The 16,628-nt window shown below is 27.7% G+C and overlaps 1 protein-coding gene across 1 annotated transcript; it reads left to right on the top strand.

Moving 5' to 3' along the window:
* Positions 1-326: 326 nt before the first annotated feature.
* Positions 327-13,070, top strand: LOC113005921 (fatty acyl-CoA reductase 1). The gene is made up of 9 exons (XM_039454353.1): positions 327-699; positions 1,745-1,993; positions 2,356-2,501; positions 2,641-2,750; positions 3,406-3,604; positions 5,275-5,514; positions 5,997-6,173; positions 6,252-6,332; positions 12,793-13,070. Exons 1-9 carry the CDS (start codon positions 496-498, stop codon positions 12,872-12,874), a joined length of 1,488 nt encoding a protein of 495 aa, XP_039310287.1. The 5' UTR covers positions 327-495; the 3' UTR covers positions 12,875-13,070.
* The last annotated feature ends 3,558 nt before the right edge of the window (positions 13,071-16,628 follow it).

Raw genomic sequence — 16,628 nt, 5'->3', positions numbered from 1 at the left:
TGACACTTGTAAACACATTGCTGCTACATAGCCTTCGGCCATTTATAGTAATTTATAATTCCAAAAGTATTATAGCCTCGACATTTTCGTATTAGGATTTTTGACTTAGAATATTCTAAAAAATTCAATTATAAAAAAACCTCTGCTAATTCAGTAACACCCTGTCTAACATAAAATATAACATGATGATTTATCATTATGAGGAAATGCATATTACATATATTGGATACTTACTCTTTCAACCTTAAACTGCAAAGTTATAATCATTTCCGTTTTATTAAAGCATTGACAGTTTTACATATTTCCATTAGCTTACAATTACAAAATAGATCAGTTAATGTCAAGTAGTCAATCGTAATATATAAGCATTTAATCGAACCTTCTTTTATATTATCGTAACAAAAGTTATATCAATTTGAAGTGTTTCAATATCCACATTGCTAAGTTTTTATATATATTCATATTTTATAAATTACTTTAAAAATATTTAGCAAAATGACTGTTAATCCAGCTGAGTCAATTTCCACATTTTACTCTGGGCAAAGTATACTTTTGACAGGTGCGACAGGTTTTCTGGGTAAAGTGTTTTTTGAAAAAGTACTACGAGCTTGTCCAGATGTTCGTGAAATATTTCTGTTGATGCGTCCAAAAAGAGAATCAAATATTAACGAAAGGTTAAAAAAAATATTGAACTTACCGGTAAGTTACATATAGAAAAAAGAACTTTCTGTAATAATGCATTTCTGAAACATTTTAATATGTGTTATTTAAATGTATGACTTTTTTTTGTAAGTGCTATTGTAACGTCATTACTAAAGAAATCTTTTTAACGTAAAAAGAATTGAAATGGTTTTAATAGCGGAATAAGCATATAAAATTTTGTGTTCCACTAATCGAGCACAAATTGATCATTAGTTAGCACCCATAAGATATAATATTTCTCCAAAAATTAGCCTTAAAATTGCATTTTTTGGCGAGTTATAGAGAGAGAAAGCTGAATCAAAAAGTTCACATTTTTCTTCATTTAGTTATGTCTAGCTGAATGTGAGATATATTTAGCTTTTTACCAACTAAACATTGCAACACTTCAACAAGACTAATAAATTCCATAGTAACGATCGTGCATTGCGGCGCGTTACATCCGTTCAGCCAACGCTACATAATGCAGTGTTGTGTAAATGGATATTATTTTTAACTACGTTCTACCACTTTGATCGATTTGGGAAAATTATATTAAAGTAGAGAATCTAGAAATGTCTTCATAAAAATGTAAAAGTAGTTACTAAAAAAATAAAAGAAAATTCATAAAAAATTTAACAATTTTTTGTACTAGTTTTCTTATCATTACAAAAATAGCACAAAATTTTATTAAATTTACGTAAACGATACGTTTACTACATATATTTTTATTAAAATTAGTTTAGCCATTTACAAAAAAATTTTTTTCTTGATTTTGCGTTCCCCATCTACTACTTTCCAAAAAATAATGTTTAACGATTTTATAAGTTTTACATGGGTACCAACTAATGATATTAATTTGAGTTTGATTGGTACGAAGACAGATTTTACGCTTATACTCTTTTATAAATTGTCTCAATTGAAATGCATTTAATGTAAAATGTTGCGAACGGCATTAAACACATTTTGTTCTTCCATTGTAAAGTAAATATTAAAACTATCTTTGTAATTATTTTAATTACTATAATAAAAAAGATTTCCATAAATTAACGTTCTTTTATTTTAGTTATATGAAAAACTATACAAAGAGCAATCTTCGAATTTTGAAAAATTGGTTCCCATTTCTGGCGACATCAATGAGAAAGGATTAGGTTTATCAGCTGCAGACAGGCAGATGCTAGTTGAACGAGTAACCATAATAATACATGCAGCGGCGGATGTAAAATTTAATAACAGTTTAAAAAATGTTATATTCGCCAATATCAGAGCAACAAGAGACGTCTGTATTTTAGCTAAAGATATGAAGAATTTAATAGTAAGTCAAAAAAAGTAACCAAAAGATTGAGTGTATTTGTATTTATAAATAATTTATTGTATAATATCTTACATTTTACTCATTTTTATCAATAACTCAATAATTTTATTAATAACTCATAACAAACACAAAATAACTCATTTCAATCACAAATTTTTTTCTAAATGCTTATCATAGCGTATCTTAGAAGCTTAATAACAGATTAAAGAGAAAGAATTAAGACAAATGCGATTATGATAAAAATATTACAAGGTATTAACATCTATAACATAAATTAATTATATATTATTATTAAACAAACTTGTTATGCTAAAGAATATTTTTAAAATATGTTATTAAAAAAGTTCTCTAATTTATTAAAGGCTTTAGTGTATGTTAGTACAGCATATACAAACGTGGATAAACAATTCATTGAAGAGAAAGTATATTCCCCTGTAGCTGATTGGCAGAAAATGATTCAAATGGCTGAATCGTTGGACGAACATACTTTAAATATATTTTCTGCTAAGTAGGTTACAGTTGAAAATCAAATTTTATATGATAAATATTTTTATAAGAACAATTTGTTTTCTTAGAAATATTTTTTACATCATATTTTTAATGATATTCAAATGTTTAATTTTGTATGCACTTAAAAATATGTACAGATGTTTGGATTATATTCCCAACACATATATATTTTCAAAAAATCTAGCGGAAAGTATAATACAAGATTATTCTTCCTACTTACCTTGTGCAATTGTTAGACCTTCTGTTGGTACGTAAATTTTTTATCTAGCTAGAAATAAATTTTTATTTTAATTATTATGCTCTTTACCTAATTTTTTTATCTGTATTGTTTAATTTTACAATAAAATTAAAATAATTATACTAATAAAATAATTGTGAAAGTAATAAAAATCACTAAAAATGAATTGAAAAAAAGGACTTACGCGTTTAAGTTGTATAACATATTTCCTTTATCTATGTAAAAACATATTATCTTTATGTATATAATAAATCATTTTTTAATTTAGTTTTCTAAATAATTAATAATTTGACCAATATAGTTTTAAAATAATTGTTACATAATTTTTCTAATAGTTAATTAAATATGTCTTTTGGACATATTTTTACTTAATAAATAATATAGCATACGTTTTTCGTAAGAAATTAAATTAATTTAAAAGAAAATTAAAGAAAATATTTTTAAAACTTCTTTAATATTTTAAAACTTTTATTTGGATAATTTTAACAATGCATGCAAGAGAGAGAGAGAGAGAGAGAGAGAGAGAGAGAGAGAGAGAGAGAGAGAGAGAGAGAAAGAGAGAGAGAGAGAAATAGTTTACCAGAAATTATTATTTATTTATAATATTACCAAAATTTTGTAATAATATATAATAATAGTCTAACAAACATTTCTCATATTATAGTGATGTCAACGCTAATAGACCCATTTCCAGGATGGATAGATAACGTTTATGGTCCAATAGGACTTTCTATTGCTAGCGGAAAAGGATTAATACGAGTAGGCTATTGTGATAAATATGTTAATGAAAATATAGTACCAGTAGATATTGTCATCAAAACTATATTAACTGCATCTTGGAAAGTAGGGTTGAACACTACTAGGTACAAAAATCAACATATATACGTTGCATCTTTAATTATATTTAATTATAAATGCGATAGGTTCTTTCTTTATTCTGACTTACATTAATCCATGTTTGTATCAATATTTTATGCAAACATGAATCACCTTATTCAATGTATTCTGTTAAACCTAAAAAAAAAATATTTAGAAATCTACGAGCATGTAATGCAAATTGTAGTTTTACGAGAATACTAACAAGTTTGCTACATTTAAGAAATTACAATAAAATAGCAATCTTGTAAAAAAGTGGTTAATAACATGCAAATTAACCGTTAAAAAAAGGAAAGCTTTATTTATTTTCAATTTGTTATAAGACGTGAGAACAAAATTATTTTGACACGTACGTTTCACAATATATTTGTTTTTCTTCAGCATAATCACGAGAAAATAGTAAAAGAGAATCGCAAAATAAATTAAAAAAAAAAATACTTTTTGTGTGTGTCAAGATATGATACTTTATCCATAAGGTCTATGCAGTTAAAAAGAAAAAATCACGACTAATGTCAAAAATATATAAAGATAAGGCTACTAAAAAGAGTAAAATAATGAAATCTTGAATTTAGTCGCTGTTGTATAATTTCAAACAATATGATCTAAAAAATTTATTCCTTTGGACACAAACTCACTTTTTGTTGGGAAGTTTGTTAGCCATAAGCTTTTATTAATCATCTTACAAATAGAAGTTTTCCGAATATATAGAACGAATGTAATTTACAATTTATTGAAAAAGGAAAAAAGGATGCTTTTGTGAGGAGTCGTGGAATACTAACAACTAATGTCATAAAAGACACTTTCAATGCTGCTATCTGCAAACTAAAAGTTCAACTTTTATAAAAATGCAGTAAACACTAATAACCAATAACCATAACGAATTGATAATGAATACAGCATTATTGGTCGAAGGCAGTTCTTAGTGCTCAATAATTTTTTAGGTAAATTTTATAAACATTTACAAGATTTCGACAAACCGCGCACCGCATACTTAGCGATCTTAAAACTTAAAACACAACTATAACAAAGAACCCGAATGTAATATCACGAAATTAAATTGCTAATCAATTTAATTATTTACTTGATGCTTGTATGCATCTCTGCTATCCCCCCTAATCCCAAAAAAACCCCCAGTTTTTTGGGATTAGTCTGCATTAAAGAAATTATTGCAAAAAATATTACCTTGTCCAGGGTTTGAACCTGGATCCTTAAACTACCCGAAAAAAGTGCTTTAGCCAGTTCGAGGCAAAAATTTATTGAGCACTAACCGCTTTCGACCAATAATGCAGTATTCATTTTCAATTTGTTATTACAATTCCCGGTCATATTAGGATTTTTTAAATTGTGACCAATAACCATCCTACAATGTCTAAATGGACATAAACTGTAACAAAATAATTTTAACAATTGCACTTAGAGTACAACACAAATTATACAAGATATCATGATATTTTATCACCCTTATCACCACACGTATCTCATGACCTCCGTCTTTCCTCTAATATTTTTTAAATAATACCTTGTATAGTGCACAGTTTAAAATTTTGCAAATATTTTTTTATTTTTGAAACTTTATATAAATTTTACGAAACTTTATATTACATGCATATTTATGTTTTACTTTATTAATTAATTTATAATTTTATTTAATATTTAGCTTTACAGCAAATTCTACACCTTTTGTTATAAACTGTGTAAGTCAGAAACACGCTACGTATGAAGAGAGTAAAAAGAAATTATTCAGTGTACTAAAAGAAGTGCCTTTTGAAGAAATCTGGACTCCTAATGTAATGTTGACCAATAACTTTGTTTTATTCTATATATTGACGATATTATGGCATATTCTACCAGCTATATTAATAGATCTGATTTTAAAATTTTCTGGACGTCAACCTATGTAAGTCATAAATTAAATATTTCATTAATCTTTCAAATAAAGATTATTGTTTGATTCAATCAATAAGATTTGAATAATCCGCATTCAGAAATGATATACTTTTTTTAAATGTAAGAATATATGTTTTTATCATATATTAACCTGGAATATCAGGACCATTTTAGAGATATTAAATTTTTTTCTACCTAATTCTATTTTACATACTTAGAGACAACATTTATGTTGTATAAATGTACATGTTTTGTTTCCAAAACTTCTTTATAAAATCTTTTTTTTTCCTTATTTTGATACTGCACACTATACTCGAGAGACGTTTGAACATTCGTTTTCTGGTCGTCTTCAAGATGTCCCGTGGATGACTATCGTATAAGTTTATTAAATTTGCGGATATTAAATCTATAGATTGAATACAGATTGTTGAAACTATGTTGTTATAATTAAATCATGTTATATTAATAAATAAAAAGTAATTTACAAATTAGGTTAATAAAATTGCAAAAAAATGTGTATGTAATCAATTGTGCTGTGAGTTATTTTTCACTACATGAATGGAAATTCGGCAACAAAAATTGGTTTTCTCTATTGTCATCAATACCAACTGATAACAGGAATACGTTTTCTTTCGACTATTCTTATTTTGATATTAGAGAGTATATAAAGTAAGTACATTATATTTTTAATTTCAAATAATATTTAAAATAATGATAATTTAAATAAATTCATTTTACTGTGTAAAGAAATTGTACCATGGGTGCAAAAAGACACATTCTTCATGAAAACTTAAATCAACTGGATGCAGTTAAAGCACGTAATAAAAGGTATAAATATATTACAAGTAATAAGTGTTATCATTTACGCATATTAAATTTGCATTTGCATGACATTTTAAAAAATCGACCTCGAGGTGTGTATTCGCAGAGCAAACAGTTTGCAAATAAATCGCGATTCAAAAAATGTCCCAGTTGACCACTGAATAATGAATAAATTTTAAGGAATGTTTGGCAATTTTTTGAGAGTAAAAAAAATTCTGATCTGATGGCGCAATTCTGAGATCATATTCGATTTCAGAGCCTCAAAATACATAGAGATACATAGGTCTAATCTCTCGGACATGACAGAGATTAGACTCATGTATCTCTATGTATTTTGTCTTGGACTTTTTGTATAGCTGTGTTATTATTTACCAATTATTATTTTTAATTTGTTTAGTTGTTTCTTGCGGGCAGCTTATTACATTATTTGTTTTGAAAATAACAAATAACCCAAGCAATACAGTTCCGTTTAATAAATGTTTAAAGAAACGTTTAGCCAATACGCTTTTATGACGTATAATAATAACTTTATATGTAAATATATATTGATATACAAAAATGATACAGAAATGATATAAATATACATTTAATATGTCAAAATATCTCGTGTAAAACCTGATATTATAAACTAATAAAAAAAACGTTAAAATAAACGTTATAAAGTAGTAAAAAAAATTGTAACGTTTAAAAATATATGTCTAATATATGTCTAGATATGTATTTAATATATCTAAATATGTATAAGTGTCTGCTCAATATTTAACGATAACTCGATGAATTCTAAGATTACATTAAATTGGAAAATCCGATTGGATATCTTTAAATGCTTCTCATTTGAAAACTACTTTTAACTTGTAAACTTGTAGCTTCATTATATTTTAGTATTAGAAGTTTTGTTCCTTAAATGATTTCAAGAATCTCCTATTACATTAGCAAGTACAGTAATTCTAGGACATCCTATATATTTCATTTCTTTCATTACTTGAAAAAATTAAGTTAAATATTCTTATTAGCATTATTTAGCTAATAAGAATATTTAACTTAATTTTTTTACTGTAGTTTACAAATTTCCTGCGTAACTAAAAAATTTATAGATAAATTGTGTGAAGAACAACTTTTAAATATTAAAAAAATATTTAAATAAATAAATATTAAACAATATTTTATTTATATTGTACTGTTTATGCATTCACTTATTACAATTAAAGTTTTAATATAATATAAAAAAGAAAATTATTTAAAATAATTTAAAAAATTTCTATAATTTAATAAACTAATTCTATAATATTTCTTAAAATAGTTTAAAAAAAGTAATAAATTTTAAATGTAATAAAGATTATTGTTTCAGCTTTCTCCGGGGGTTTGCTTATTGGCCAAAAAGATAGGTCATTTTTAATAAATTTTTTTACAAAAATTATTCAACAGATTATTTTCATACTTTATAGATATATTTGTACATCTTTCTTTCTATTATATAAATTTTTAACAGAAACTAGAAAAAGCTGATAGGGAATGTATGAGAAAAATATGTCTCTAATGATGATAAATGGCGTATCTTCTATTTCTGAAACTAATAAAGCAATTGGTTTCAAATTTGACAAAACGTAAAAAAGTACTTTCCGCAAGACTACGGACAATAAAAAAATATCAAAAAAAATTTTTTTACTAAATAAAAGAAGTTTCTTCTTTTTACCAAAAATAATCGTACTTTCTTGTTTGCAACATCATTTTAGAACTCCTTGAAATTTTTTAATATCTGTAGTCTACTTTGTGCACAAATTCATATAATTTAAAGAATTTTTTAGTTTTTTTTTGTTTTATAACACATTGGAAGAAGCTTCAATATACGTCATTTTTCATTATTACAGACACATTTTTCTTTAACACTCCCCATCAACTCTTTTCAGATTCCGTTAAAAATTTATATATAACAAGAGGAAAAATGTATAAATATTTCTACAAATTATAAAAATAATTTGTTAAACAGTTTTTGTAAAAAAAAATTATTAAAAGTTTTATTTTTCCAGCCAATAGCATGCTAGAAAGCTCTCTTATACGCTTCAAATAAAATTTTAAAGTTCATTAAATATATTTATAAACTGACTGCATTGCTTAAGAGTATTGTAATGAAAGTAATAAACTCAAAATGAATACAGATGTAAATGACATATTTAGTTGTCCCTGACGTTAGAGATCCAATTGCAAAATTTTTGTAAGCACTATTTGCGAACAGATCGAATTGTGTTTGTAAACATTTCATCAAAACATTTAGCAAACTGTTTCCCGATGAACACCTTTACATAACATGTAATAATAACAAAAATAGTACTTATAATTAGTATTTATAATTTTTTGGTAACCACGCCTCAGTATAACTGAATAGTAAAATTTATATTCTTGCACATCTCATTTGACGTCGCTTGAACTTTATAATATCTATATATACGACGATATTATGACATTTCTCAGAGAAAGAAAGAGTGTGCTGTTATGAGTTTAATTTTTTATCTCTTAAAACATTTTTATTTATTATATTAATTTATTACATTATATTATACTTACTATATTATTTTTATTTATTATATTATTTATTATATTATCTTAGCCATAAAATAAGACATTTTTAATAATTAAAGAAATGGAAAAATTTTTTACAAGGTACCTGAATCGAATAAGGCCCATTTAATTTATGTTTTAAAACTTTATTTACAGAGATATTAAAGTAAACTAAGTAAGAATAAATTATATTTTAATTACTCAAAAAAACTAATATTTTTTTTACATTTTGAGAAACATTTTTCATAACAAAAAAAAAATATTTATAAAAACATTAAAATTAATGAGATAGACCTACTTTTTTATTAAAAAAGTATTTATTTTAATTGTGGAAAATGTTTTCTTAACACTAAATAAAATGATAATGCTTGTTCTTCAAAACAAAAAAGTATTTGGGAATATTTTTTCTTACCTCTATGAAACTAGTACTATCCTTGAACTAAGTATACGCTATATTCCAAATTTTTTAATGGTGCGGTGTTAGCTTGTCAGTTTTTTTCTTAGAAATTTTTTTCGGAAATTTTCAAACAGTTATCTATGCAAGCCAAACCATTATCAATGTTGCTTGCCTTCTACGTACAGAACTGATGCTTACTTATTACTTTGATGCTTCCTGTTTTTATTTTTGTTTATTACTTTGATGCTTTCTATTTCTCCGATTTATCTGATTTTGATCTACAATCTCACTTCAAGTGTCTTATTTTACCACATTTATGACATTTGCCCTTTGTTGTAGACTCGATGACCAAACGGTCGATTCACAATAAATAAGAAAAACATCTAAACGAAGATCTTCTCTCTTCCAATTCACCAGCAGTCGGAATCGCAATATCCAATCAGTTCATCTGATGACTCTTCGTGGAAATACAATAAAACATTAATTTTGCCTTTAATATACTTCATAACATGTTTCGCTGCTTTCTAATAAAGCTGCTGTGAATCATTGGAATACCGGGCAAATTTGCTCACCACGTACAAAATATTTGATCTCGATACTGTGGCAATGTAATTTAAACAGCCAATTGCTCCTCTGTAGGAAAAACGTTTTTCCTCATACTTTGTTTCCTTGAGTTCAGTTAACTCAATAGACGAATCTATTAAAGACTTTGCAGGTTTGCAATTCTCCATCCCAAAACGATGCAACATACGTGAAATGTATCTTTGTTGATTGATGCAGCTAGTTCTTGTTTTTTAATTTTGAGTTACTTTCATTCCAACATAACACGTCAGCTCATGTCTTGTAAATTTGAATTCCAAAATCAGCGAAGAAACAAAGGTATGTAATGTTTTCTTCCTATTGCATGCTATCAAGTCGTCATCAACGTGTAAAGACGTATTATACAATCATCTATATGAACACCTTTCACAAAGACACATCAAGTTCCGACTGCTTAAGACCATAGAACATGACAAACTCGTTAAATCTATTCCTTATTCCAGTTTCTAGATGTTTGTTTGAGTCCATAGAGTCCTTTCTTCAAATAACAAACACGACTCGTTCCATCTTCATACTCTTCTGATTATTGCTTATAGATATCCTCCTCCAGTGGACTATGCAAAAAGGCCGTCTTTACGTCAAACTATACTAATTCCATGCTGTATTTAGCTGCTGTAGCTAAAATTGCTCTCATCGACTTATAACGTATTACCGGCGAAAATGTTTCGAAATAATTTATCCCCTAAGTTTGTCTAAAGCCTCGAGTGACTAATCTCGCTTTATAACGTTATTATTCCATCGGGCCGCAACTTTAATTTATAAACCCATCGAAATAAAACTATAGGTTGTCCATCTGGTAACGATTTAAGTTTCCACGTTTTATTCTTACGTATGGATACCATTTCATCGTCCATTGTTTGCTTCCAACATTCAGAGTCATCTCTTGAGATCATGCATCTTCATAAGAAACTAGATCCAGTAATACCTTTATTGCAGCAATACGAACTGATTCATTCGTTCTATCTTGCAGCACTCGGTCTGATGGAGGTGCTGGTTTCTGATAAGACTGTGATCCTACTGATCATTCTCTTTTTTTCTGAGGTTTAGGTCAAACTTGAATTACTTCTCCTTCACCCGAATAGAATTGATCGTTAGAATTATCCTCTTTAGATAAATTTTCAAAACTTTTCTTACTTAAGTAATTCCGTAGAAGCCTCCTTTTGCTCTTTAAATGGAAAAAAAAACTTGCTCAGTCGTATTTGTTACATCCTCTATTGTAATATCTGCGTTTTTTTCAACAATCTTCTTCTCAAGATTGAAGACCCAATCAAGATAGGCGGTAGCGGCTCGCGCTAAGTATATTTTTTTATATACTTTGTCAGTATAACGATCATATCCAACAAATATCATCTTCTTCACTTTAGGATCCATCTTGTGTCTCATTGAGTCAGAAATACAAACTCCTCTAACTTAAGCCTTACACGTAACAAATAATTGGCATAATAATGGACATAACAGTAGCTGTATTGAGATTTTAACTCATCATGTCCAATGTGGCCGCCTCAATAAGATTTTTCCACGTCTATGTTCACACTACATACTCAAATATAAGAGTGTAGTGTGAACACAGACGTGAAATAACCTTATTGAGGCGGCCATAATTAAAATCCTAATAAGTGAATCTTATTTAAATAAATTGTTTCAAAAATATATATTTATTCCAAAAAATCGCTATATTTATTATTTTTTATAATTCGGAAGTTGAATAATATTAAAACACGAACATAATGAAATAATATACACTTAAATAGACTTTGCAATAAATTTTTATAACAACTGTTCATACAGTCACTCCACTATAAATTTTTGTTATACTTACTAAACAAACACTTTGCTGCCGGTTCTAATTTCCAGCTTCGTTTTACAGTACTGTTCATTAACCTAGTTCTTCAAGTATAGAAATTGCAGCACTCTCATTATCAGCTAATCAAACGCTGCCTAGTAAGTTGTTTAATTCGTTGTTCCTATACTAGTTACAATCATAAAGAAATCCAATTAATGAACAACAGTGTATTTACTATCATAGAATTTTTAAGGATATAGATATAGATTCTAGAACTAAAAAATATTTTTAAGTGGTAAATTTAAAAGATTATTTACGGGAGTATTCCGATTGAACACAGCACGATTGGAAACGTAATATTGGACACGTAACGACTGGAAACTGCACGATTGGAAACCGCATGATTGGACATCGCACGATTGAAAATCTAACCTCGTCGGTAGGAAAAGACTGAGACGGGGTGGGTACAAGGGGGTGGCTGTAGGCCCACTCCCTTGCACCCCACTCCGTGTGCGTGCGCGCGCGCGTGCGTGCGTGCGTGTGCGTGCGTGCGTGTGCGTGCGTGTACGTGCGCGCGCACGCGCGCGCGCGCGCGTGTGTGTGTGTATGTGCTAATGTAACAACGAGATTATAAGTTTCCAATCATGCGGTGTTCTATTGTGCGGTTTCTAAACATTACGTGACCAATATTACATTTCCAATTCTACTGTGTCCAATAAGGTGTCACCCGTTATTTACTATGGAGCCTTATTCGGATCGGATAACTTAGAAATAGAGTAAACATGAATTACTATTTATCAATAAGTATTTTATGACGTAAACTGTTTAAAAAATATAAAATTACAGAAGAAAAAATTGTTGTTACAAAATTTTGGCACATGTTAAAAAATAAAATAAGCTTCATATAATTTTCTATTTAAGAGAAATAATCCCTTACAGAAAGATAATACTGACAGTATTAAATTGTCAAATAATTATACATTTTAAGCAGGTGTTAAAAAGTACCAACAGAACTTTTAATACTGAAAAATATAATAATTACTGACAATTTAATATTGACAGTATTATATTTCTAAGGGCTCAAAAGAAAGATAAAATATGTGTGATATATTAATTAAAATCATTTTTAGAATTTGTCTGTTGGTCACAGTGTTGAAAACTTTCATCTCCATTGGTATGCTGTTGATAGTATATAAGTGGATTTACTCTTAAACATTATAAAATTGTACACTATATTATATTTATAAAAAAAAACTACGTAATTTATTATATTTAAACAGATATAGGGTATAATTATCAGAAAAAAATAAATTCTTTAACCAGAAAGTATTTCTCTTTGTAAGAATTATATTATTATATTTTCAAAATTACGGGATATTTTAAAATTTAATACTGAACATTATGCATACATGTGTATGATTAAAATTTATTATTTTGTAAATTCCTTAAAAATTATATAGTATATACGTATTTCGGATGTTTAAGGCGATGCTGGACTGACGGTGAAATTCACTCGACGTCGGTATTTCAGATTATTGCAGATTTTTCTTCTACGAACTCGGGTCGAGCGTGAGGCAAAGAATAAGGGGAATAGGCTAGCGCTCTTTGTCAAACGCACTTATCTTTCCTTGTTTTTTTGACTTTAGCGCCTCTAATACAGGATTTCTGAACTACCATGAACGCAATTTATGCTCTTTGCATCAATATATGTGAAAATTACATAAACAAATTTTATTCAGGCCTTGCTCTTATACTAGAACTTCTAGGATCATTCTGCAAGCGTCGTATTGTTCTTTCATTTTTTCTACTCGCCGTAAACTACTTATTTTATACATACCAAGTCTAAAACTTTTATATGGGGCACATGTTGTCACGAATCGGCTGCAAATGCCGATAATTAAACTATAATTTTTTCATCAACTTTCGTTTTTCGTATTGAATTATAGTTTTCGGCAAATATTTTTGTCACTACTTTAATCGTGTAAAAGGATTTCTAGATCAATAAAGCCAATTAAGAGGAAAGCCGGAATAAAAATAAGCCCAGCAAACGAGAAATAATTGAAAAATATTTAGGATTATTAAATGGAACAAAATTAAATCTAGTTTTTGGAGTTTTTGAATCCGTTTTCTATCCGTAATTCATTTGAATCAATAATTACGAATTGGCTATTTGCTTTCTGTATCTTATTCAATGTACATAAAAGTAAAACGTGCGACCTATTCATTTGAATCCGTAATTGTGGATTGGTTATTTGTTTTTGATATCATATTCAATATTCAATGCAATGAACGTAAGTCTATTCGTTTGAATCTGTAATTGTGGATTAACCATTTGTTTTTGGTATCATATTCAATGTACAATGCAATGAATTATATTTAACTATCCTAACAGCACAACCATCTATATGTCAACTGTAAATCGACTTTTCTAAGTCAGGCTTTCGGAGTTGACTGCAAGTTGACTTTGCATAAACGTCTGCAGACGTCCTTCAAATATTGACTTTACGATGTTTAGAAAAAGGCATGCAGTCCTGTAGTCCTGTGTGCATCATGTATTGTTGAGAAACATAAATATTCATATTAATAGACAAAATAGGTCCATATATGAAGAAACCTTGATCTACATCCCAATGAACAAACAATATTTTTTAATCGGTTTTTTAATAAAAATTTTTTCATATTTAATTTAATTATTGTATTATATTGATATATATTTTCTAATTGCATTCTTATTTAAACAAATAACAGAAAAATTATTCCAGATGCTATTTTACATTTGCGAAATTAGTAAAAAAACTATAATTTTATATTTGTTTATATAAATAATATGATTTAATTATACATATTTCATTTTTTCGATAACGTATATTGACCTGATCTAACAATTATATACACGTATCAACATAAAGTATTCAGAGGTCATCATGAGGGATTAGTTCGCAGCGATCACGGAGGTCAAGCAACGTTCACCGGAGTCGCGACTTGGATGGGTGACCGCTTGAAAATTTCAGGAAAAAATTTTTAAGAAATTAATTTTTTTTTTGCAAAAATTGTTTTTGAAACTATTACAAAAATGTTGTTTTGCTCACGTAGATTCCATTTGAATGATTTACGTAAAAAAAATGCAATAAATTATATTTAATTAGGGATATAGGAAACGGATTCAATGTGTTCAGTTTCTATAAAATTCAATACTTTTTTGCGGATTCAGAAACATGATTCATATGGATTTATCCAATCCAATCATTTCTCGTTTGCTGGGAGCACATATATATATGTTGTCCAGCATCGCCTTAATACAAGTAACTTGCAGTTATATTATACATACATAATAAGTGTGTTTATGTGTTACACTTGTTTATGAAAAGAACTAAATCTATATAATATACAGGGTGTATAAAAAGTTTCGGACCCTTTGATTATTCTAAAAACTAAGTATTTTTGAAAAAAAATATTTTAGATAAAAGTTGTAGGGCATAAAATGGTGTATTTACATTTACACGTTACACTATGAGTAAGTGTAACGTGTAAATGTAAATACACCATATTAACAATAAATGTTAATACCAACAGTACTAACATTTACGCCTCATAACTCGGAAAGTATTTAAGGAAAATAAATATTGTTACAGTGTTTTGAAAAGCTCTTGACATCAGCTATTAGATTCTGGAATCAAAAATAAGGTATTCCGTTTAAAAAAATCTATTTAATTGACGTTTTCCAAAGTCAAACTAGTATCATCAATAAATTGATCATTTTATGTCCTACAAATTTTATCTGATATTTTTTTCAAAAATAGTTAGTTTTCAAGGGATCCGGGACTTTTTATACACCCTAAATATCATCTTAATATAAAAGAACTTATTATTCTTTAAACTTTTAAGAATACTGTTATTTGATTAATTTACACCATTTCCTACATTTAATTTTCCTGTTTAATTCATTCATTGCGCACCAATGACAGGACTGTAATTTTAATATTTTGCGAATAAAAATAAAATTGTAAAATGCCCTGTTCCCGAAAGGGAGGTCCAAAATTATTACTAGAATGTTATTTTTCATAAGTTTTTTGCAATGTTTAAAATATACTTATTAGCAGTAGTGTCACAAGATATGCGTCTAAATTAATTATCAATTTAATATATTAATATATTACATAGCACTGTTTCAGTTTAATTTAAAAACTGTAGTTTCAAGTAACGGAATTACATAAGAAATATTATTAAGCACTAATCTTTTGCTTAATCTTTTGCATTCCTTGATTCTTCTCTCCGGTTAATTGTGTTAAAGTTATTTTGCCTTTGATTTATAGCTTTAATTTCATCTTCAAATAATTTCATCTCTTTTTATTATCTTATATTTGCCAACTCGGATGCAATTAAACATACTATTTTTTTTTATTAATTTTACTTTAATTGAATTCAAACATGAAAGAAAATGCCAAGCCACGAAATGTTTATTAAATGTTATTATTGCAATGTTGTAGTAGTCAGATGCGCGCGCGCATTTAATGCAGGAAAATTAAATGCAGGAAATGGAAAAAAGATATCTGCTAATATGATTAAAGAAAAAAGCTTTGTCTTCTTACACTGTCCATGCGACCATAGAAAATGCGATCTGACACATATTTTGTACTGATCAAATAACTTTTGGATAATTGTGTAAGCGAACATTCCAGTAAACAACTATTTCTGTACTAAAATAAAAATTATATAATATAGATATACTTTGATATGTTGTAAATGCAACAAAGCGAGAATTATGAAATTTTGTTACAGATCTTAAGATTTATTGTACACTGAAAAAGACCGTTATTTAAAAATCGAAACGTTTGTTTATCATATTTAATTAGTAATGTTTCTGTTCATTGATCTTAGCACGCCTTTTAAGCCCGTTTCTTGTTTACATAATTTTAATTTATATTTATACGAGTCTTGAGCATCATTTATTTGTTTAATTTTTAAA

The sequence above is a fragment of the Solenopsis invicta genome, chromosome 10 (assembly GCF_016802725.1).
Source record: "Solenopsis invicta isolate M01_SB chromosome 10, UNIL_Sinv_3.0, whole genome shotgun sequence".
Classification (NCBI taxonomy): Eukaryota; Metazoa; Arthropoda; class Insecta; order Hymenoptera; family Formicidae; genus Solenopsis; species Solenopsis invicta.
This window is presented reverse-complemented; position numbering and strand designations above follow the sequence as displayed.